Here is a 22438-nt window from a genome sequence, read left to right as displayed (position 1 = left end):
TCAGGTTTTGTTCTGTGGCTCCTGCAGATGCCTCCCATGCCATAACATCTACCAGGAATCATCATCTGACAGCACACGGCTACCACTGCTGGTTTTTTTCAGAGACACTACAAGAAAATACTGCTCTTCCTGCCTGCAGGCAGCACAAAGGAGGCCCATCACCTTCCAGGATCAGAGCCTTGTTTTTACAAGGTTCCCAAAAGCTTTCTGGGCAAGCTTGTAGGCAGGACCTCTGCTGAGCAGCTGCAGTCCAGCAGGCAGCTCTGCATGTCCTCAGAAGCACTTCCTATTCAAATAGGAGATAAGCTAATGCAGCCTCCGCGATGAAGCATCCTTATGATGCTTTTTGTTCTTGTACTTTTATCCGCCCAGGAAATCTCTGCTCAGAGGCAGCATGTTCAAACAGATCCTTTTTAAAAAAAAAAAAAACCCACCAAAATAAAAAACCCCTCAGAGATAACAGGGCCTTTCCCCCCTCAGACAATGGCAAGGATAAAGGGGGAGGATATGGAGGAGGGAGGAGTACGACATTAAAGAGAAAGAAAAAAAAATTCATATTGTCCTGGAACACTTCTCCACATACTGATTCCATATGGAGCAAATACCAAGGGATATTTCTGTCACCAGACTGTCCAAAAAACCAGAACTAACGCACATTACTAAACAGTCCTAGTTCAATAACCCAGCTTTAAGGAACCCCTGTTCTTCTGTTCCATTAGTACTAGCTGACCTCTGAAAAAAATTATCCAGAACCCTTAATTATCAAGAACCAGTCATGCTAGAAACATATTTTCAACATATTCATTATTTACCGGTTAGCAATTCAAATGCTTTAACCGGATGCTCTAATAGGAGGAAAAAAAGCCAAGTAGAGGTTGCCAGAGCTCCAGCAGAGCTGGAGGAAGGATATCTAGTGACTTCCATGTGTCTGCTGTCAAAAGGAAAAATGAGTTGAGAGCAATAGCACAGGTACATTAGCATAAGAAGCAGAAAGAGAATGACTAATAGGAAGAAGCTGAACACTCACTTGTGCTGCCTTATCTGCTGTATTGAAAATCTCTTGGCTGGGTCGTATTCAAGCATCCCTGAAAAGAAGGAAAAAAAGTCCAGGTGTGATCACAGATGCTCTCAGCCAAGTTGAAGACAGGAAGCATAAAGTTCTACCCTTCCCTCCCACCTCCCACCCCCAACAGCGACTGCGGTGTCCAGTCCTCCTGGCAGCTTCGGGAGCCTTTACCTCCAGGAAGAATCTGCTGCACCGGTCGCAGGAAGCTCAGCACAAAATCCCAACTTCATCGCTGACTACCTGACCAAGTCTGTTCCTCGGTTTCCCCACCTGCAAAGTGGATATGACCCTTCCCTCCTTCACACGGCAGGGACAGAGGCTTGTACAGCCCTGGATCATAAGTCTGAGCATGTCTCCAGGCAAAGAACATCAAGACTTTGCATTTCACAGATAATGCTATTGAACTTTCTCCATGGAAGAGCCAAAGCCTTAAGCACAGCGTATATCCAGTTGCTCAGCATCCCAGAACTCTAGTGAAATTCTATTCTGGAAGTACAGCCAGGGAGAACCGACAAAAACATAATCCTACTGTCCATCCTTTTGCCCTAGCCAGGAGTTTGATGTCTGGCATCATCTGCTGAGATAACTGGGGTGGGGGCGAGAAGAGGGGGGAAGAGGAAGAGTAGCTTATCTGCATTCTCTCTAGGAGAGAGGGAGGTGGATTCCGTAAACAGACTCATGAGATGCCTACTCTGCTCCACTGTCTTTAAAAAGCTTCACAACTCAACAGAAGGGAAGTAGCAGATTTTGCCATGTTCTGCAGAAACTAGCCAATGGGACCTAACAAGTCTCATCCAGCAGCATCCAAGATATTCTCCAGTGAAGGTTCCAAGAATATATTAATCTAAAATGTTAACAAAGTCTCACTGCTGTACATTACAAGTTTTGCTTTTACTGGATGATACCCCCTTGTTGCTCTTGAAGCACTAGCACTGTTGAGTCTTGCACAGGTAGCATGAATAGTGAGGTTTTGGAAAGAGGGCAGAGAACAGGAGGAGCCCATCTCCAGCAGCCAGAAGAAAAGAAAGGCTAGGAAGCGAAACAGACTGTCAAACAGGAGTTAAGAAAGTCAGGACAAGGAGCAAACAGTGCAGAGTACTGGGGAGAGCCAGGACACAATGAAAACACAAGGATGGGAGATACGTTTGGACGGACACTTAGGAAGGGAGGGCTGGAAAGAGACACTGTGGTTCAAGTAAGAAGTTGCAAGGGCTTTGCAGATGAACTTCTGCAATACTGTTGAACAAAGGTAATGGAAGAGATAAATCACCACCAGCACATGTGATAACAAAAGCTGATCCAGAACATCTTCCTTGTCAGATCAGTTTGTATCACATTACTAACAGTAACGAATATGGGCAAAGAAAAGGTATAGCGCAGGACTGAAGTTATTTCCTCCCCCCGCCAAAACCAAAATACAGTTTGCCATGGCAATTTGTAAAGGTTCATCAGTGCTGATGACAGCACTAATAGCTTTAAGGCAGGTGGGGTCACTACTGATCCCCATTAAATCACTACGAAGTTGGTTAAAGAAACACCAGAAGACCTCTCCAGGCTAGAGAAGGTCAAGTGCATCACAAGCATCTGGCCTCATGAACTCAAGGCACTAGAGCCTTCAGAGCCCAACTCTTCAGAGCTCTTTAGACAAAAGCATATGGGAAATTTATACTTCCCTTGCCGAGACCATAAAACCCACCATATGGCTATACTAGAGTTACATGGCTGAGCTCAACTGGAGCTAAAGCAATAGCTCCCTGCTCAGGAGCTCTAAATCTTGAGAGTATTTCCTTATCTCGGGTATCTTCTCCCCTGAAAAGGCTAAAACCCTATAAACAAGCAACCAGCAGTCCAGGCTGCAGCTACAGACGAAAACCGTACATGGCAGGAAGCGATTAATGCCAGCGCCAGCAGCTGAACAGCTCAGCGGCTAGGTCTGCTACTGAGGGACACCACTGAAAGTGTATTTTGAGATGGCCTTACAGTAAGGGTGAGAGAAGGGAAGATACGGTTGAACCATCTTCAGCAGAGAAGGGATTTGATCCTGGATCTTGCTGTCCTGCAAAGTGCTGCAATGCTTGTAATACAACATTTAGGTGCTTTTGCAGGGCTAATTCCAAGTTGTTTCCCCACCTTAGCCATAGTTAATGAAACGATGCTAGAGAAAGCCCTCCTTTTTTCAGTGAGTTATACGAAACAAACTCCCTTACAGTTAAAAAAAAAAATCAGATTAACACTGAACACAGCCTTTATCATGGACTTTCTCCACAACAAGGGTCCTCGCAATGTGTGCTCCTCCTTTCTTCTCTACTCCAGCACGTGTCTGTAGCAGTCCCTGCAGCCTTCTCGGAATCACAGAACAGCTGAGGTTGGAAGGGACCTCTGGGGATCACCTAGTGCAATGCTCTTGCTCAGAGCAGGGCCAGCCTGCCCAGGACTGTGTCCAGTTGGGTTTTGAATGTCTCCAAGGACAGAAACTCTACACACCCTCCTGCAACCTGTTCCAGGGCTCAACCACCCTTGCAGTAAAGGAGTTCTCACGTTCAGGCATAATTTCTCCTCACCTTACAAGAAAAGAAGTAGTAATTGGAAAACAACATGGGAAGGTGGTTCAGAAAGAAAAATCCCACACCTAATTAAGTGACCTATTAATAAGATTATTAAGACAGTAGCTTCACAGCTGAGCTGTCCAAATGTGTTGGATTTCTTTTTTTTTTAAAAGAAATAGGACTGTAAAGAGATCTTACATGAAGTCTAGGGGACACCAAAGCCAAGTACTGGCTAGGTTATCTTAATGTAACCCCAAACAGCTAAGCCAGGACACCCCCCCTTCCCCCCCCATTTATTTCTTTAAAGAGCACATTTCAAGGTGCTTTTGGAATCCAGCTTGTTATCATTAAGTTCAGGATAAACTTCTGCACATCCAAGCAGATATAACTGGAAACCCTTCACAGAAATCTGAAGCACAGAGGCTCAAGGCTTTTGCACTTTCATTTTGGGATTAATTTCACTAGGGTGCTGCAGAAGAGGAGTTGGAGCACCCTCATAAGCAGCTCACTTTGACCAAAGGAAAAAAAAAAAAAAAACAACACCAAACCATGCAGCAATTCAAACACTGTTCAAGGAATGACAGGGCTAACAAAGAGATTTAAGGCATTAACCAGATGAAACCAGTACAAGCAGAGGATAAAGTTCTAAGGTAAATTATTAAAAGAGGCCTAACAGCACCAGTTACAAATAGCTATGGTGCAGAGAGCTGTATTGTTCTCAAGCAATTAAAAAGGCATAAAGAAGATAATTGACCAAAAAGAAAATTTACTTTCATGAAAATGGACCATATTTTGGGCAACATTGGAAAGAAAATGGTCTGTCCAATCACCAAAAATGTACATTCATGCGTTCAGCTCTGACTCACTCATGGCAGCTCCGTGGCTGAAGTCCTGTACTGAAAAGAGACTTCATCAAGACAAAACATCATGTACTATTCACCAGCCAAGTCATCTAAGAGTTCTGCCCACAGTAACCACACATACTCTCTACCATTTACGGTAAAGATTTCCATGCAGTTCATCTGCGAGTAGAGATGAGACACACTGTAACAGGGCGATTCTTCAGGAGGACGCCTAACTCGCAAACCTCTGCTCCCGTGGTATTTCAGAAGGATTCGCTGTGCCCATACATGGGATATTGTGCCCACTACAGCACGCCAGCAGCCTCAAACCCCTTTCAAATTATGTCAAGTGGCAATCTGGAAACTGGAGACCACGAACCTGTCTTGAGCTCCTTACAGGCTCCAGCCCGCACACTTCCATAGTACTGAGCAAGCAAAGCATTATAGCACATGGTAGAATACCCAGTTTTTAGCAGACAGCACAGTCTTAGGTATGTCATTTGAGAAGCCGGAAGAAATCTAACAGCAAGAGTTAATGAACTCAACCTGGATTTCACTTCAGAGTCTCCAACTTGTACCAACATTTCAAACAACCAATATAAAGCAGTATAAATCCAATCTGTAAAATGAGACAGGACTTTTTCCCTCTCCTTCATCCTCCACAAGCACAGCCAGCCGTTCTGACCAGAAACTCCCTCTGCAGGCAAACCTTGAGTCTTTGATCAAAGACATGCGGAAGACTTGCCACTGGATGGGTTATAGACACCAGCCTGCCTGACTTGGCTGCGGGGACTCCCTGCTGCTACAGAATTAAAGCATCACACCGTCATCAGAACGCACATCCTCTCACCATCCCTGTAATGAAAGGTCATGGCAGTTACACAGAAGTGAGAAAACAAAACACTGAGAGACTAACCAGCTTCTCCCCAGTCACAAAGTCTGTAGCAGAGCCTGGAGATCAATCCAGATGCTTAATGCAGAGACTGCAGTCTCAAAGCTTTCTCTTTCAGTAAAAGTAGATTAGAAAAGCAGGAAGAAAAGCTGACCTTGTGCATTTTTCTTGTCCAGAAGCAAACTGCATACAAGTTGCTAAGTCATGTGCAGATGGTGACAGAAGAACCTTAAGGCTATTTATAAATGCTTCCACTCTGACACATCTTTACTGACTGTACACACAGAAGCCAGAACAGTACTAGCCCTTCTCTTTTCCATCAGTGAAGAGTATAAATAAAGCTTCGTCCCTGATTAGGGAGACAAAAAGAGAAGCAGCATCCTAACTAATCTGTTGAAATACACTGTCATGCAAGTCTCTTTACAAGTCAGATACCACAGAAGCTTTAAGTTCTCTAAATTCTGCTTTGTCTGGAAAGAGGAACAAAGAAATAAAAACAAGCTCAAGGTGGGGGGGAAAAGTAAAAAAAAAAAAAAAAAGAAAACCCAACCCCACTAAAAAGTAGTCAATAGAAGAACAGGAAAAACCTTAAAAAGTGTATTCTAGTGTTTGCTTCACAGCCAGACAGTTACTATGGTCAACACAGCACTTATAGCCAGAGAGGAAATAAGCACTTTGCAGCATACTGAATTCTTCCTTACAATAAAACCAGAACAAATGCTTGCAGCACTGCAGAGTGCTTTAAGAGTCTTTTAAAAGCAATGCAAAGGCAAAACAAAGTCTCTAGTGAGATAGAGCTGAGCTGTGGGTGTCTGCTGCTCATGTAAAAGCATCAGCCAGCCATTGACAATATCTGATCTGCAGGCTTTTGATTCAGTTTCAACCTGCTGCAGAAGTAGCAGGCACCTACCAGGAAACATAGATGTTCTGGAAAAAAAAAAAAGCATGAACTAAATAAAGCATTCGGGTTTTGTCACCATAGCTACGTAGTATCACCACTGCAAGGCTCAGCCCTCGTCTTCAGCAGATGCCTCGCTGCCTGCTGGGCTGCAGAGATGCTCGGGCCTCCACAGCGTGGAGGGAGCCAGCAATCGCACTCCATAACTCAGTCACCTCAGGCCCACTGGGTACTCTAACCACTGAAAAAGTAAAGTGTGTCAAACCAAACAGGGAGAATGTCAGGAGTTTTTCCCAGCTTTTACTGTGTCACAGGTGCATACAACAAGATGAGGGGTGGGAGAGCGTTCTCGGGTGGGATGGAGGACAGCAAAAGGAATCCTTAGGGCTTCCCACTGCCCTGGAAGAAACGGTCAAGTGGATAGACATAGACATCCCCCCGCAGTGCAAGCTCCTCTGCTTACCAAACGCACTTGACTTGCACCTCTCTAGTGTCCAAACACAGAAAGGACGATGACAGACAGCAGCTAGGATGAAGGAGACAACTCAGGCTGGAGGAGACAGACAACAGGCATCAGGTGCGAGGCTCCTCTGTTTAAAATGAGGCAGAAGGAAAAGTAGGATATTCTGACTCCAGGTCTCATACAGGGGATGGAAAGAGAACTAAAAAGGGAGTTATTCTGCTAATGAAGCATAAGATTTGAAGCTATCAATATCCTCAGGACAAGAAAAGAGAAACAACCGCCACACTCATTTTCCCTGGGGGACAACACTAAGTGCAGCTGAGAGGCTTATCACAAACCTCAAATGATTTCTGCTGGATGCTTTAGAAGACTGGCTGCCAGTCTAGCCAGACCACGGGATTTACTCCATTTGGGCAATTCCCAAGCTCATAAAAAAGGCCATGTTTTGAGTCAGCACTCACAAATCAAACACCACACGTAGATCAGGACATCGTTCCCTGGGGCACGCGGATACGACATGGAACACACATCAGTCAGAAGTGCTGGGCCGTAAGCAGTAGCCACATTAGTCTCAGCAGAGCGGCCAAGATACCAGCTGTGCCGAGTGCAATTTGAAGCAATGCCTTATGTAATGCTTTCCGAAAGCTGTTAAAGCTAGTTAATGCTTTTTGAAACACATGGAAATAACTTATTTCATAGCCGGTATGGGGCCAGATAAGCTAAAATAGTCTCCTGTGAGCGGGATTGCGGGGGGTCTGCCACCTCCTCGGCGGCGGGGGGCCGAGGGGAGCCCTGCCGGAGGCAGCGGCGGGCAGAGCTCGGACACACAGCACCACCTGCCGCCGCCGCCCGGCACGCAGCCGGCACCGAGCGAGGACACCCGCGTCCCCAGCACCGCACCGGGCCACGGATGCCCTACGGGGCAAGAAAGCCAGCCCAGGCCGGAGCTGCAGCTCCTCACAGCAGCCGGGAGCCCACGGGCAGCACAGCCTTTCCTGCAGAGGCACAACTGCTGCTGTTTGTAGCACAAAGCACAGCTGTAAAATGCTTCGAAATTGTTAACCTTTTGGCTAGCCGCAAACTGCAACAGCGCTGTGACCGCGTAGAGGACACAGCACAGTACACAACCCCCCGGTTTAGTGATAACACCCGTATTACGAGCAGGCCTGACGACACTGCTGACAGGAGGAAGGGAAGCTGACTCAGTTTGCTCACGGTGCCCCACAGCTCTTCACCCACACTAACCTCCTAGCCCTGTGTAGCACAAGAACCCGACAAATAAAATAGGACTGCATCATTTCGTATTTGGGGTCTGATCTTTCACGAACAGCTGAAGACAAAGAAGAGGGGGCAAGCCCGTGCTGAGAGCTGGGGAGCACTACCACACCTGGCTGCTTCGCTGCCAGGGAGGCAGCGGGAACTCTGGGCAGGATCTCCCACATGCTAGAATCACATCCTATCTGCTGCCAGATGGGCATCACCAAATGGGCTGTGACGCACAGCGTAACTGCTGCCCTGACTATCCAGCTTTCAAAAGTAGAGGCTGTTCCAGCACTAAACCTCAACCTATTGCAGTAAGTGACAGGAACAAAAAGAAAAAAACCAACCAAACAAAACCCACAACCCTCTCCTACTCAGAAAGTGCTACTCCTGTTTCTACCACAGCCCTGTTGTGAAAGTGGACACCAGTCACTTTGCTCCAATATCCTTGCAAATCTAAATTGGGGGACGGGGGGACGGACGGACACACACAGATGGGGACAACTGGGATTGAAGCAAATGAATTCCGAGCAGAAGCTGATGAGGAAGGACAGCAGAGCCTGAGTATTGCGCGTTATAGAAAGCTTGGGCAAGGAACTTAACTGAGTGTTCTCACTTGCAAAACCTGCACCAATGCTATGATGCCATTTTAAATTTAACCTCTTGCAGGCTTTGTCTTTAGGTTTAAAAGCTTCTCAGAGCACAAGAAACACAATGCAAGAACCAACTCTTTATACAGCAGTGACTGCAACCCATGCAGGGTTTAGTGTATCTCAGGAAAATGCCAGTGTTCAAGATCTTTCAAAGTCTTACAAGGTTCATAACCATAACCTCCCTTTCTGACAGGATCCTATATCTTCAAAGGATACTTGGAATGAGGCCCTCCCCTGGCACTATGCAAGCTGAGCATTTGTTCCACCTATAGATTTTACCCATCCTTTTACAGTTACTTGGGAGACTCACCTCTCAATAAGTCTGAGAGTGGAGGACCACAATCCTCTGGAATTGTGTAGTCACCTTTCCCGATGTTTTCAAATAATTTATAGATATTATCCCCTTCAAAGGGGTATAGACCCGTTGTAATGTTGTATCTGTAAAGGCAGAAGGAGAAGCTGTATGAGAAAAAGCACACAGAACAGGTGTTCCGTTCTTACGTGACTACGTAAACCAAAGACGCCAAAAGGAAACTAAAAGATGAATATTTGACAGTATTTGCAATGCCTCTTTAAACTTAGCCTTCCTTTATCACAGCCTCTTCATTCACATGAGTCAAAACCAAGACATCTCCCTGACAGGCTGGGCTGGAAGAAACTTAAAAATAAATACAGATATTTGTGGTTTCTATTATTACAGTAGCTGTGCATCCCAGGTGCTGAGAAGTGGCTGGCAGAGTTACTCACTGAGAGTAAAGATTACTTTCTTCAGAATTACAAGAGCTTCAGGGAACATACACCCATCCAAAAGAGGGACCAACACCCATACACCCTCCCTGCTGCCCCCAACAACATACAGAAGAGCAGCAACGACAGCAGATAGCCCAAGACTGAGCTATGTTGGGGCTTTTAATTTTTTATTGCAGTTCCTGGATGCTGCATGCGCACTTACAGTGTGACCCCTGCAGACCAGATGTCTACTTTAAAGCCTGAAAAGGTGTCAAGGCCATTGGCAATTTCTGGTGGCTGGAATGCTGGCGACCCTTGGCTCGTTCTGCACGTGTCATCCTCTGCAAACGGATGCAATGCCTGAAGCAGAAGAGACCAATTAGTTTCAAGCTTTCAAGGCAAATTGTAACTCTTAGAAAAGTTTCACCTAGGGAAAAAAGGGGAAACTGCTACTGAGAATCTACTTACATATCATAAGCACATGCCACTACAATAACTACATGCCATCAGTGACAATTCTTGCACCACTCCTACCTAGCTAAGACAGTCTTCTATAATAAGAAGGATAAGGTCACGTAGCTTATCGCCATTTCACCACACTTTTGGGTTTGCCTAAGACTGATGTCTTCCTCTATATGCTTCCCAGACGGAAGTTTCGTGCTGTTATCAACAAAAGTGTTTCGCCAATTATAATAAATATTTGAAGTCACTCTAGAGCACTCTGCAAGTTTAACAGAACAAAAGCCTAAACCCACAATAAATCAACTGACACCACAAAGGTGACCTAAATCTAGAATGTCACGCTTCCCACATTCCTGACTTTGCCGCAGTTCTCACATACCTCTGCTACGCCTAAATCAGATATTTTTAGTGTCCCATTGGTTGTTAGCAGGAGGTTCCCCGGTTTTATATCCTTGTGAACAATCCCTTGGCTGTGCAAGTATTCTAAGCCGTCTATAAGCTGACAAAAGTACCTGCAGGAAGAGTTAGAGGAAAAAAGTCAAGCAATTCCGCAGACTATGTGAACTACTGATAATACTTAAAGCAAAAAGTGCTGTTCTTGGAAACAAGTCGGAAACACGTTTAGATTTGATGCTTAGGAACTTGAAACTGAACTGTGGTGTATAAGAAATGGCACTTAATCTTCTGACAAAGTCAGAAGTTACCTGCCAGAGCTCTGCAGCAATGTGCTGTGCTAACCACTTCAGGCTCTGGGCTCCTCCACACCAAAGCCCTCTTCACAAGTCTGCACATTTTGTAAGCGCTGAGCACCACGCTGGCACAGACCCGATAGTTAATTCTCACATCCGCTTTAGTCTAGACTAAGTTAAGCCAGCAAAAGATGCTCTTTCAGTGGCATAGCTTTCTCTAACAGGGGATGGGGGAAAAAAGTTTCCTTTCGCCAGTAGGAAGGAATGTTTTGCTGGTGCAGCTTACTGGCTGAGCAAGGGTAACACGGATATGGTCAGAGACTATGGGCAGGCCATTACTGTAATGTAGCGAGCATTGCACGTTGACAGCCTGGCAACAATTGTGCATGCATGTCTTATCTCATAATATCCAGAAATAACACTTGGCTTAATGTGCCTGTATTTCACTAAGGCTATCTGTAATCTCAGACACCTTTTTTAAACAAAATGAAAAAATGACCATCAAAATATGTAGTTACCACAGATCTGCTGGTCTGCACCGATTTGATATAGATGACAATCTTCTTGCATCTATTTCCAGAATCCTAAGGTTCCTTTACTTGCAGAGCGAAAGGCAGTTCAGATTATCCTGTCTACAAACTAAACAAGCTAACAGATCATGCTGGATATTGCCAATCCTTAATCCATCCAAAGACCTTTAATCTCTTTTCTGACACTGAACTGTATGGCTTGCCTCCATTTAGGCAGGACAAGTCCTCACGGATTCCTCCACTGCACCCATCTTTGCTGAACAGCAGAGCTGTAGGAAAGGGGCCAGGAAGGGGCCAGGAACCCTTGTCTGCACCTCGTGAAGGAAAACAAAAGTAACAGAAAATTCAATAGAAAGATGGTTTTTCTTCCCAGAATCTAAGGGTTATCCCTGCAACCACTTAATTAGCTTTTCATTTTTTCCATGGATGTAAAAGATGCAGTTATTACACAAAGCCAGTTTTACTTTACAGTGCAGCCAGCAGTCTAAGCAACAGAGTAGAACGTGCTCTTGAATTCAAGAGAGTGCAGTGGTGAGAGGCTAATGCAGCCTAAGGAAGAAAACCGTACTTACCCGTGAGCCTGAAAAACTGGAAACCTCTTTTCTGGGACACTGTCCAGCATCTCCTGCATCCCACACACACAGTACTCCATCACCATATACGTGAAGGCAGAGTTAAGGAAGCTTCAAGGTTAAACGCTTCTCAGGCAAACGCTGCGTGCGGACGGCAGCCCCGTTCTAGTGCAACTGGAGAGCTGCTGCACAGGCTGCCCTGCTACCTGGTACGCACACACCGGAGAGGTAGAGCCTGAGCTGTGCTGCACCTCCGGAGGTAGCTACCTTCCTCCAACTGTCTAGCAGGAGCAGGCAACAAACCCAGGAGAAAATTCTTCTGCTTAACTCCCTGCAGGGAGCTGCAACTCCCTGATCAGACCTGAAACAGGATGTGAACTCCACAGAAATTAAGTTGGAGATCTCACAAGCATGACAGAAACAGGATAATCCTCTGAAGTGGCAACAAAAAGTTAGGGAACCCCTGGCAGAAGAGCTGTAGGCTGTAGCATATTCTCCCAGTACCCTGGCTGTTCCACACTTGATGTAACAGTGAGCTCCCATCACCATTCCCAAAGTTTGTTATTCTTGATCTCCTGTTTCAAAATTATAAGGCTGTATGCACTTATTTAACAGCTGCTGCTTACCCCCATCCCCGTGGTAGTATTTCAGTAGCAGGAGAAAGGATCCCTCCCTAGAGAGCTGGGAAGCTTTTTTGGAACTGCATGGATAAAAAAAGTTACAACGGAATGCCAAGAACTGGCGGCACTTTTTAGCATTTGTTCCCTTGCAGCATATTCTAGTTTTCATCTCCTTAGGCTTTAACGCTGGGGCCAAACAACGGAAACTACACAACTGCCTAAAGCAATAATTGCCTGGTTTCCTCCTCTCCCTGGGCTTTTAAAAGGCAGACTGTGTGCAGAGAGGGGCTTGCAAGAACAGACCCTGAGACATCTGGTGGCTTTGCCAAGGGAGTGCACCTTCAAGATAAAGAGCAAAGAAAAGCATGACCGTCAGGCAGCCCATGCTCCCCAGTAACACAAAGCATTTCTTTGGTCACTCTAATTATTCCTGGCAGATGCCTTCTTAACCTAAGCCTAAAATAAGTTGCTTATGTCCCAGGATGCCATCTTAACTCTTGAGGCAGGAGAGGCTAAAGAGATGACCTGCGCTTTAAGTGGGATCTGTGCTAAAAATTGTGTTGCCCTTTTGTAGCACATTCTGTCGAGGTGCTCAAAAACTGTCCAAACTCATTAGTTTTGTGCTACATTCCCCATATGAGCTGCTCTTCAGGAGAACACTAAAGCACTGTAAGATTTTATGATGGGCACAATGCCACCCAGTAAATCAGTAGAAGCAAGAATAGCAGAAAGAGCTCCCAAAATTAATTCCTACCGTTTCTTACTCTGGAAGAAATCTGTGAACTACTTATATCACAGTGATGTGGAAGACATCAACTCTCCCACCTTCAAGAGAATAATACTAACAGTAGATTATATAGAGTAGCTCCTGGGAAGCAAGACCCAGGTCTCATTCTCATCTACAAAGGACAGCCTGATTTTGGTTCCATTTGCTGCCAGCCTGTTTTTCACCCCTTCTTTTGCAACTGATCCATCTCTGGTTGATCAGCCAGATTAGAGTACAAACTTTCAGGCTGGAGCAGATCTATTACCGGTGCCCCAACAAGACCGAGGCTCTTGATTCTTCTAATCAATAGCATTCTGCTCCCATGCACAACTGCACATACTGGTAACAGAAGCTGTCCAGAGAAGGTGCCAGCTGGGATGCTACTTATTGAACTGGGTTTATTTTCTGCCTGGATTAGCTCTCCATTCATCACTAGCTCTGCACTCCCAGCCACAGCTGGTCAAAGCAGCCCATTTAATACTAAATATAGTTGATATTTTTAAACGAGTCATCACAGCTTTCCCTTTACCAAAGAAAATCACAGAAGGCTTTGACTAGGCAGGTAAGTTGTTAAAACACTATCTTCCCAAGTATGAACGTGGCTGAAGCCTGCAGTTCACTTCTATCAGCAACAGAAAACTGAGAACAGAATCCTTCCTTCTTCCACAGGCCCAATTTCAAATGCCACAATGGTCATTCTGGAAATGAGGACTTTTTTTTTTTTCATTAGTAAGGGGGAAGTTGACACCCCTCCCCTATGCCCCACTCAACTTTCACCTTATATCGCTCCCTGCAAGGTACTAATACAGGCATTTGCATGACTACACCATGAAATGAGTAAGGGAACTGACCTACAGAGAAGCCAGCCTAAAAGAGAAAGTTACTTTTCAGCTGGATCTGTTCCCAAACCTGTTTACCATGCAGCTGCACAAGTGTTCGTACTGCCACATCCTCGGACGTGCTGCACGGGCACCAGCAGTGCCAATGAGAAGCCGGAGAAAGGTTAAGCAAGAACATGATCACGCATGAATTCCCGCTCCCAGCCCCAGTGAAAACAGCGCACTTCTCCAGGTACTGCCACTCGCACGCACAGAATAAGCGGGTTGAGAGACAAACTTTCTAAGAGTGTAGAAGCAGATAAAGATAAAAATAGTGAAGTTAATCTATACTTGCAAGGGAAAAGTATTGAAAAACAATTTGGTCTTTTTCAAATGCTATTGTTCAGAAAGTAAAGCAAGGAACAGCCCTCCTGGCTTAGAGAGGTCACATTTCTGAATGACCATTTTGAGTTGTCATCACCTGTTACCAACACATGAGGTCTCTCTCGGGCTCTTTTTCCCCATGCTTCTCCTTTAGCATCCCAGCTTCTTATTAATTAATTGGTATCTTTCTATAAACAGTAATTGAATTACAGTCCCTCCAGTCTGTTAAGGCTACAAAACACAAGAAAAAGTTGTTGTGCTTTTTTTTTTTATACTAATGATTTGGTGGCAGAGTATTTGATCTAATTAAAGCACACAATTAAATGACGCATTTTATGAAGTACTGTAATTGGAAGACAGTATTTAGAAAACACTAAAAAATAAAAGCAACCATTTATAACACGTACTACAACAGATCAGCTCAATAAGCTTACAAACTGGTTCAAGGCAAAGTGTACTCTAAGCATGGCAGACTCATTAGAAATCCAGCTGCTCACTTTGCAAGTTAAGGCATGTAATGACATTGGTTAGTGTCTATGTGCATGCGGGGGACACAGTGCACTGGAATAACATGTTAAAGTCTGAAAGATGCACCGAGATCACAAGCCACAGCTTTGATTCAAGAACTGAACAGTTTAGTCTCAAAAAGCTGGGCTGTAGATCTCACAGGAACAATATGCTTTCAATCTCTCGTGACCGTTACAAGCTTTAGGTCACTCAAAGCACTATCACAAGGGACTTTCACACAAACAACAAAACAGAGGAGGCTTGGGCAGGCTTGGGAGTTCATCTTATCTTGTCAAGGATAACCAGCAGCAAAGCATACCATCTGCCCGCAGAAAAGGCAGCACTGCAGCAGCACAGACCCTCCAAAGGGAAGGAGAGAGTTGCAGGCATCCGGATGCCAGTGAACGAGTAGATTTTTTTTCTTCTTTTGAGGAAAAGGAAGAAAGATACCTAAACCACTGCCAAGGACTTAAAGGAAAAAGCATTGCAAAAATTGATTTCACATAGCATAGGCAATAAAAGGTCCATCTTCAGGGGAAAAAAAAAGCACTAACATATACCGCAGCTAGGACAGGAGGTTAGAAATGACAGACCAACAGCTCTTTTTTCATCTCTGAGTTGAAGGTCATACAAAATGCAGTATTGCAAAATGCAGGGTCAGTTCTCCCCTACCCCAGCCCTGCATCTGTAACCTGGGGACAATATTTTGTTTCCTACCTGGGAAGCTGGGAAACTTAAGAAAACGTACTTGCATGGAAAGTATTCCAGATGTGCAGCATGTTTAATACCAGTGAAAGCAATTTTAAGCTTAAGAAACATTCAAAAGGGCCTTAACAAATGCAGACCTGTAATGATTCAGCACTATAACAGAGAACAATGGGAATTCAAACCTTATTAACAGCTGTGTGAAAAAAGGATATATTTTCTGCTTCTCTTCATTGTATAATACATCTACCAACTGGATAACATTTTTGTGCCGTAATCGTCGTAGGAGCTGAATTTCCCTGCAGGAAGAGAAAAGGAAAAAAGTTATATTTAAAAAGCCTATGTCCTTACTATGGAATGAAATTAATGTTTTCTAAGTAACATGGATTTTAAAAGACACTTCAAACCATATAGTCCCAGCTGCTTCACCTGAGACTACCTACGCATGCTCTTTGACAGGTCTTATGTTCTTGAATTCATTAGTCCAAAGTTAGACCATGAACATACTTACTGGTCACTGACTAGGAATATAAACAAGTACCCTTTCAGTTAACACTATGCAGCCAGTCAGTTTTCTCTGGGCAGGAATTTTAGTCTATTGGTAAACAACCGCAGGAGAACTATTCTCAAGGAGCAGCCTACCTTTGTGTCAGACATGAAATTGGTCGTAAGAACGCCCTGTGCCAATGCTTTAGTGCCATTCAACACAGGCTGCGTTACTTCTGCCAATAAAAAGTTTTATTCTGCACTCCAGTGTAAGCTTTATTCTGATTTTACCCATAAAATCTGTGCAGTGCTCCCCTTTAGCTATTTGACTGGTCAACAGTAGGACGTTGACAGCCAGACAGCCCCATTCAAAGTGAGCAGGAACAAGACAATGGCAAGCTTGATCAGAAGCAGTGCATCATGCTGAGCCAACCCACAGAAGACAACTCCTGGGGAGACCCTGCTGGACCCTCAGACACCAGGCTGGGTGGAAGGAGAAAGCAACCTGAGGATACACTCTGCAACCCCCCCGCCTCCACAAGCAGCACTGGCGCTGGACTTGCAAGGGCCTGCTGCAGCAAGCCAAGCTTCCTCCTCCTCCTCCTCCCACCCGCAGAAGAGGGGCTTACAGTGTCCCCTGCGGTCCCCTTCTCAGCTCACAGCCTTCCCTACGGCCCTGGGCAAGTGCCTCACCGGTCCCAGTTAAAGCTAGCGCTGACTAAAGGTATAATGAGAACTGAAACACTGCCCTGTCAACTGCTCAGGCAAGTCAAAGCCTACCCCGATTTGCTCCGCACGTCAAAGACGCAGCTTTATCAGCTTCCCTCCAATTAAAGCTTTTCAAACAATGCTGGACCGCGGGGAGCTTAGCTCACTACCAGTCTCTTCAGTTAAACCCCTAAAGACGCACTACACTTGTGTTGACCATAACATCTAGGACAGTCACTTCCAAGACAAATCTTTTGTGTTTGCACTTCGTGCTTCTTCATGCATAAGTGTCATCTGTAGTTACAAGAGCAGAAATAAATTTGCTTGGGCTTCCAGTCTTCACACTTCAGGGTATGCTTTTAAATCAGCATCACGACCAGGAACAACCCCCACAGATGCCAGTGTAACGCAGCATCGTGCAGTTAGGTGCGCTCCTGTTGTCACAGGCAGGCAGTGTCCGGTGCCAAACGTGGCAGAGCAGTTAACACGCTATACAGCCCATTTCAGCACAATTTCTGTTATTTAGCTGCGAAGCAACTTGAATATTAGTTACTTGCCAAAAAAAGAAATAAAAAGTTTCTATACCTAACAAGCAACTCCTTCTGATAGCTGTTGTGTTGTGAATGGATAGAAGTAATTTAAACAACAACTATAAAACCATCAAAAACTGGCTAATCTACTAAAGACATGAACAAATGAAACTAAATTGATTTTTTTATTACACCACATGAAATTCATCTGAAGAGGGGCTGTTCAGCAGAACGCAATTTTCTACAGAACATATAAACTACAGAAAAACCAGGAGAGGTACCTCACCCCCAGAAAGAGACAAATGCGTCGCCAGCAGCGCTGCATCTTGCACGATGCACGCGGTCTGCAGCCAGAAAAGGGGAGAAAAAGCCAGAAAACGTGCCGAGGCTGCCAAAGGGGCAGCGAGGCGCCAACGTTCCTGACCCAAGAAGCCCTGCACCGAAAGCTTCCTGCGACCAGGAGATGAGCGCGATGGATGTCAGAGCTGAGGGATGGAAGAACTCCAAAGAAGTTCACAGGTGGGAGACGACAACGGCCTCCCAGCAGCCCCTGCAGAGCTGGCCTTGGCCGGAACCCAGCAACCCCAAATCCTGCCTCAGCACCCCTCTGGCTCACCTCCTCGCTCCTAAAGCGAGCTGTCCGGAGACCTCCCACCGCACCACAACCCCGCTCCCCGCCACATGAACCACGCTGAGAGCTGCTGGGAAGCCACGCACAGTTTAACAGCTACAGGCTGTCCACCCCTGAGCACCATCAAATACAACGAGCTCTTCAGTGTCGGGGTTGCAGGCCAAAGACCCCTGAGCTGGCCAGTCCGTTTGTGTGATCAGTTTAAGTGTCTTTACAGCAGAGTTAGTACAGAAATCATCCTGAAGACACATCAAATTCCTCATAGGCAGTAGCCAACAATTGAGGCAGTTCCATAGTGCCCTTTATTAAAGCCATAACTTCCAGGAGAATTCAGAAATGAAGCGACCAATGTAAGAATTGCAACACTAGTCTCAAGAATGAGTCAAAACCAGGAGTTCCAGCCAGTAACTCCATTTCTTTCAAAATGTAGTCCTAACTTAACTCGACTGAGTGGTTCAGAGATCTGAATAGGATCCTCTGTTTGTAGAGAATAAATAATGTAAAACTGAGTGAGGAGACATCTTCCCTTGGCTATGAAAATAGACCCTTGCATGTCATCTCCTATCAGCTGTTTTGATCTTTGTCTCTTGGGATTTCGTACTGTGCGCCAAACCACATTTTAGTATCTTTTGCATTAAACTCAGCCTGCAAAATCCCACTGGATGCCAACTCTGAAGAGAAACAGGAGGATCAGGACAGTCAGGTCAGGGTGGTTCCGTCAGTGTCTGGAAGTGCAGATACTGCTCTTCACTTTGTTCTTCTGCTGCTCGATTCCGGGCTTGTGCTAAACTGTACATAAACTCTTCTTTCCAGTTTCTTTCTCTTGCTGTTTGGTAAGTTGCTTTAAGAAGCATGGTTACATTTCAACAGTTAGGACTCTTGAAAGCAGCATTACAAGGAATTCAGAGCACAGCTTCGGAAGCAAGAGCCTCTGCCCAAACACATGACACACCGAGCTCAGAAAGCCACTCACCCCTTGCCTGCACAATTAGCCAGCCTCTAATAACAGGCTGTGGCCAGTACAAAGGCTTGTTGATGCATCACATCTGATTAACAAACCAGTAACTGCTCCTTCGAAAGGCTCATAAGATGCAGGAATGCAAGCAGGTTTTTAAAGATGCCTGAGCAGCAGCATTAATTACTTCACTACCAAAGTTTAGGCCAGGCACTCTTCCTTTATCATATATGGCCTTAAAAAAAAAATTACAATAGCTAAACAGAAACCTAGGATAACAAGGCAAAGCTCAGAAGAGTGTTTAGTTTAAATGGCAGACAGATTTGCAAAGTGATGCAGCCGCTCTAATTATAGTAATGACCAAAAGGCTGAAGTGGATTAAATTAGCATAGAAACTGCAGCCAGCACTAGTGTAGGTCTAAGAAGTTTCTGCATAATGAAGGGAGACGGGCAGAGCGCTCAGACCAAGCCGGCAAGAGAGGGAACGAGCACGCAGACATATTTAAATAAGACTACTTTGCCGTGAAGGCAAAGAAAGCTTCCAATATTAGGAACACATTTAAAATCCTCATCCCTACAGCTCATTCCCTGTAATACGGCTTGAAAGCACAAATACTAATTCCTTCCACCTTTAACGGACTAATAAATATTTCATATTTCTGTAATGATTTCCCCCCCCCCCCCCCCCCAGGAGGACTTTGTGAACCAATCTAAAATGCCAGTGAAGTGCACCCACCTCTGGGGCAGAGGCCAAGCAGCCCATTTCTCAGAGGAAAGAGTACTTCTATTTTTAGCTACTCTTGCATTCTAGAACAACTGAGGAACAGAGAGAGCCAGACCACAGTCACCTCCGATTCCATTTTGGTTTTCAAACTTCACTGAGTAAGTGAACATAAGTGCTCACCTCGTCAGAAGGTGCCTAAAATTACATTTTTCAGAATTAACAACAAAAAAGCCATGCCAGCCCACTGCTTTCTTTGCAATTTGAAACACTTGTGCAGGCAATCGACAGCACTGGGAAAGAGAGATTTGCATGCCTGCAGTTTGCTGCCTTTCCTCTCAGGCAAGGCAAGGTGGCTTCCTGCCTTTCCCATGCTAGCCTAGTGAATCTGCACAGATTTTCAGGATACCTTCCAAGCTGCTGCAACTTTGCCTCCTTTCCCCGCTACCTCTAACATTTAACATGAAATTTCAATCACAACAGTTGCTTTTGAGATCAGGCCTCTCCCCAACACAGAGGGAAAGGGAGAATCCCAGCGAGGGGGCCAGGCTGCGCTCTCTGCAACGTGGTAATCGCTTCCATACCCATCCTACTCAACACCACTATTATGTGGCCAGAATAGTCTCCATTATGGAATTCCGTTCCTAGTTTTCCCAACTAGAAAGCCCTCAAGTGTGCGACAAGACAGACTGTCAGAGTTTGGGGCCTGTTTCACAGTATAACCACCTTGGAGGGAGAAGAGAAAAGAGAAAAGCTCTTCCAACTCAAAGGTTTCTTTGTAGTTCTGTCTGACCCATTAAGCTCATCCTGACAGATAAGTCTTATCCCTAGTAAGGCACCTTGCTTTGGCAAATAACAGGGTGGTGGTGGTGTTGCTCAGAACTGTATATAGCCAAGCTGCCTACTTGTGCCATGTGCTACACGACTTTGGAAAATGCCAAGGACAGCCTGGAAAGAAGACATTCTTCCCTGGACCATTCTAGTAAGAGCACATCTTCACCGTAAGATTTAGCATTCTTTCTACAGTTTGTTTCAAGCCTCAGTTTCATCAAAGCCATTCTTGCTGAAATAAAAATGAGCAGTACAGCCAAAAGATTCATTCCCTTCCTTTGGTTGACAAGGTTCCTTCACAGGTCTAAGCTCTTAGGATTTTACCGGAGACACATGACGGTGAATCTTTTCCATACTGCCTACCAGCTCAGACCATAGGTCAGAAGGGAGGGGCTGCAGCAGGTCTGCAGCGAGAGCCGGCAGCCTGGAAGAAGCTTACCCTCACCCACTCCCTTACTCTTCCGCACACAACCGTGGCCCATCTCAAGCTCTCCACATATGGCACGTGGTACCGAGGAACCAGGCACAGGGAACTGGCACACCTCCACCGCAGAGCTGCTGCCACAGCGAAGGGCTGGGAGACGTGCACAGAGAACAGCTCCATATGCCAGTTCTGGCACGTACCATAAATCCACTAACACCGTTCTTACTAATTGCTACAGAGGACTCAAGAATCATTCATGGTCTTTACGCAACTGAACAACTACATTATGTATTTATTTAGATTGATTTTGTAATCCTGTATAGCCAAAGCAAGTTTTAATTACAAGTTAGCATCCCCGATATGCCACAAAGCAGAGTAACTTATTCAAGGTCTAACTTGTGAACGGCTTTGTCCTGTTTATTTCACCTAAAAAAATAGCCCTCCACTTGCAAGGACACAACTGTCATTTTCATCCACGTGAGAAGCTGCGCCTTTTCGCTCGCACGAGTGGTATTTCAGATAAGAGACTGAGCAGAGCACTATTTCCTTCTTCAAACTAAGCTTTACACATCCGAATGTACATCCAACATGGGGAGGGGCTGACATCATCACGTGTTGATGAATCCAGTGCTGATCTACATCTTTCCAGTTTTAGTATCCAAACAGTTCTTCTCCAGCCATTACCCAAAATAATGTTGCGAGCATTACAGCATCTCCACCACATTCCCACTGCCTCTCCAGCCCCTAGGGCAACATGTCAAGACACAGAAACACCCGCTGCTGTCACCACACTTCTTTCTTTACGTGGACCCAGAAGCCCCCGAGAGGTTAACTGCTGCGGATGCAGACCAGAGCGTACCCTCTGCCACCAAACACAGCGGTCTGAGCCCTGACGGCTCTCACCTCGCAGAAGCTGACAGCCACAGGCAGGCCCCTACTCCAGAACTCCGCGTGTGCCTCCCTTAGCAGCCCCTCGGGCTCAAAGATTGCAGCGTTACTTTTTCTCTTTGCTAGTTCCAGGCCTTCCTCCACATCACGCTCCTAGCCAGGATGTCTGATGTTACAAGCCCTATATCCACCACAGCACAGCTACCTGCGCCCTTCTACGGATTACAGTCTCCAACATTTCACCACTGAATGCAAGCAAATGTCCAGCCTAGCAAAGAAAATAACAGAGCCACCCAGTTACGTACCGCAGACCTTTTTTGTTGGGAGCGAGGGACAGGAAATCAGATGAGTCAGCTTTAGCCCATCTTCGTCTAAAGCACACGCCTCTGCGGCTTGCAACAAGTCCTTCCTTTAGCAGAACTGTCTGTATTCCGAGGTGCAAGACTCTTGATTTGCAGACCCAAGGAGCACATTGTCAAAGTACAGGCCTACTACACATTTTAAACCTCCGAGGAATTCTAATGAGCATATATTCAAATCTAAGTAATCACCGAGCGTGGTAAGTACAGTACAAGACACTTGGGATACGCAGAGAAAGTCCCAAACACTTAATTAAAATGTGAGGCTATTAGCACACAGTTTTATTAAACTTGTGCTGCTAGAGACAAATAGTCTTCCAAGTTTTCTTTCATCTTTTTGGCAATCCTACTAAACTCATTTTTTGTACTAACTGGAAGCAGTAATTAGCCATAGTACTGTCTGGGCGGCTAAGCCACGCCAACCTTTCTCTAAAGTGACTAAAGAGAAGATTCCCTAGACTGATTTAGGGAAATGTATGTTTTACGAGTTTAAACCCTCAACA

The 22438-nt window shown here is 45.3% G+C and overlaps 1 protein-coding gene across 3 annotated transcripts in view; it reads right to left on the bottom strand.

Moving 5' to 3' along the window:
* Positions 1-22438, bottom strand: part of STK11 (serine/threonine kinase 11) — a 43821-nt gene that overhangs the window by 16657 nt on the left and 4726 nt on the right. For all 3 annotated transcript variants that reach the window (XM_075723531.1, XM_075723533.1, XM_075723532.1), the window contains exons 2-7: positions 15618-15701; positions 11603-11692; positions 10191-10323; positions 9573-9709; positions 8931-9058; positions 1028-1085 (exon numbers count right to left, since the gene is read on the bottom strand). In XM_075723531.1, the coding sequence (XP_075579646.1) occupies positions 1028-1085; positions 8931-9058; positions 9573-9709; positions 10191-10323; positions 11603-11692; positions 15618-15701 (630 nt within the window). The remainder of the gene's footprint in view (positions 1-1027; positions 1086-8930; positions 9059-9572; positions 9710-10190; positions 10324-11602; positions 11693-15617; positions 15702-22438) is intronic.

Source organism: Pelecanus crispus, chromosome 20 (assembly GCF_030463565.1).
Source record: "Pelecanus crispus isolate bPelCri1 chromosome 20, bPelCri1.pri, whole genome shotgun sequence".
NCBI lineage: Eukaryota > Metazoa > Chordata > Aves > Pelecaniformes > Pelecanidae > Pelecanus > Pelecanus crispus.
Note: the sequence above shows the minus strand (reverse complement) of the source record. Positions and strands in the feature narration are given on the sequence as shown.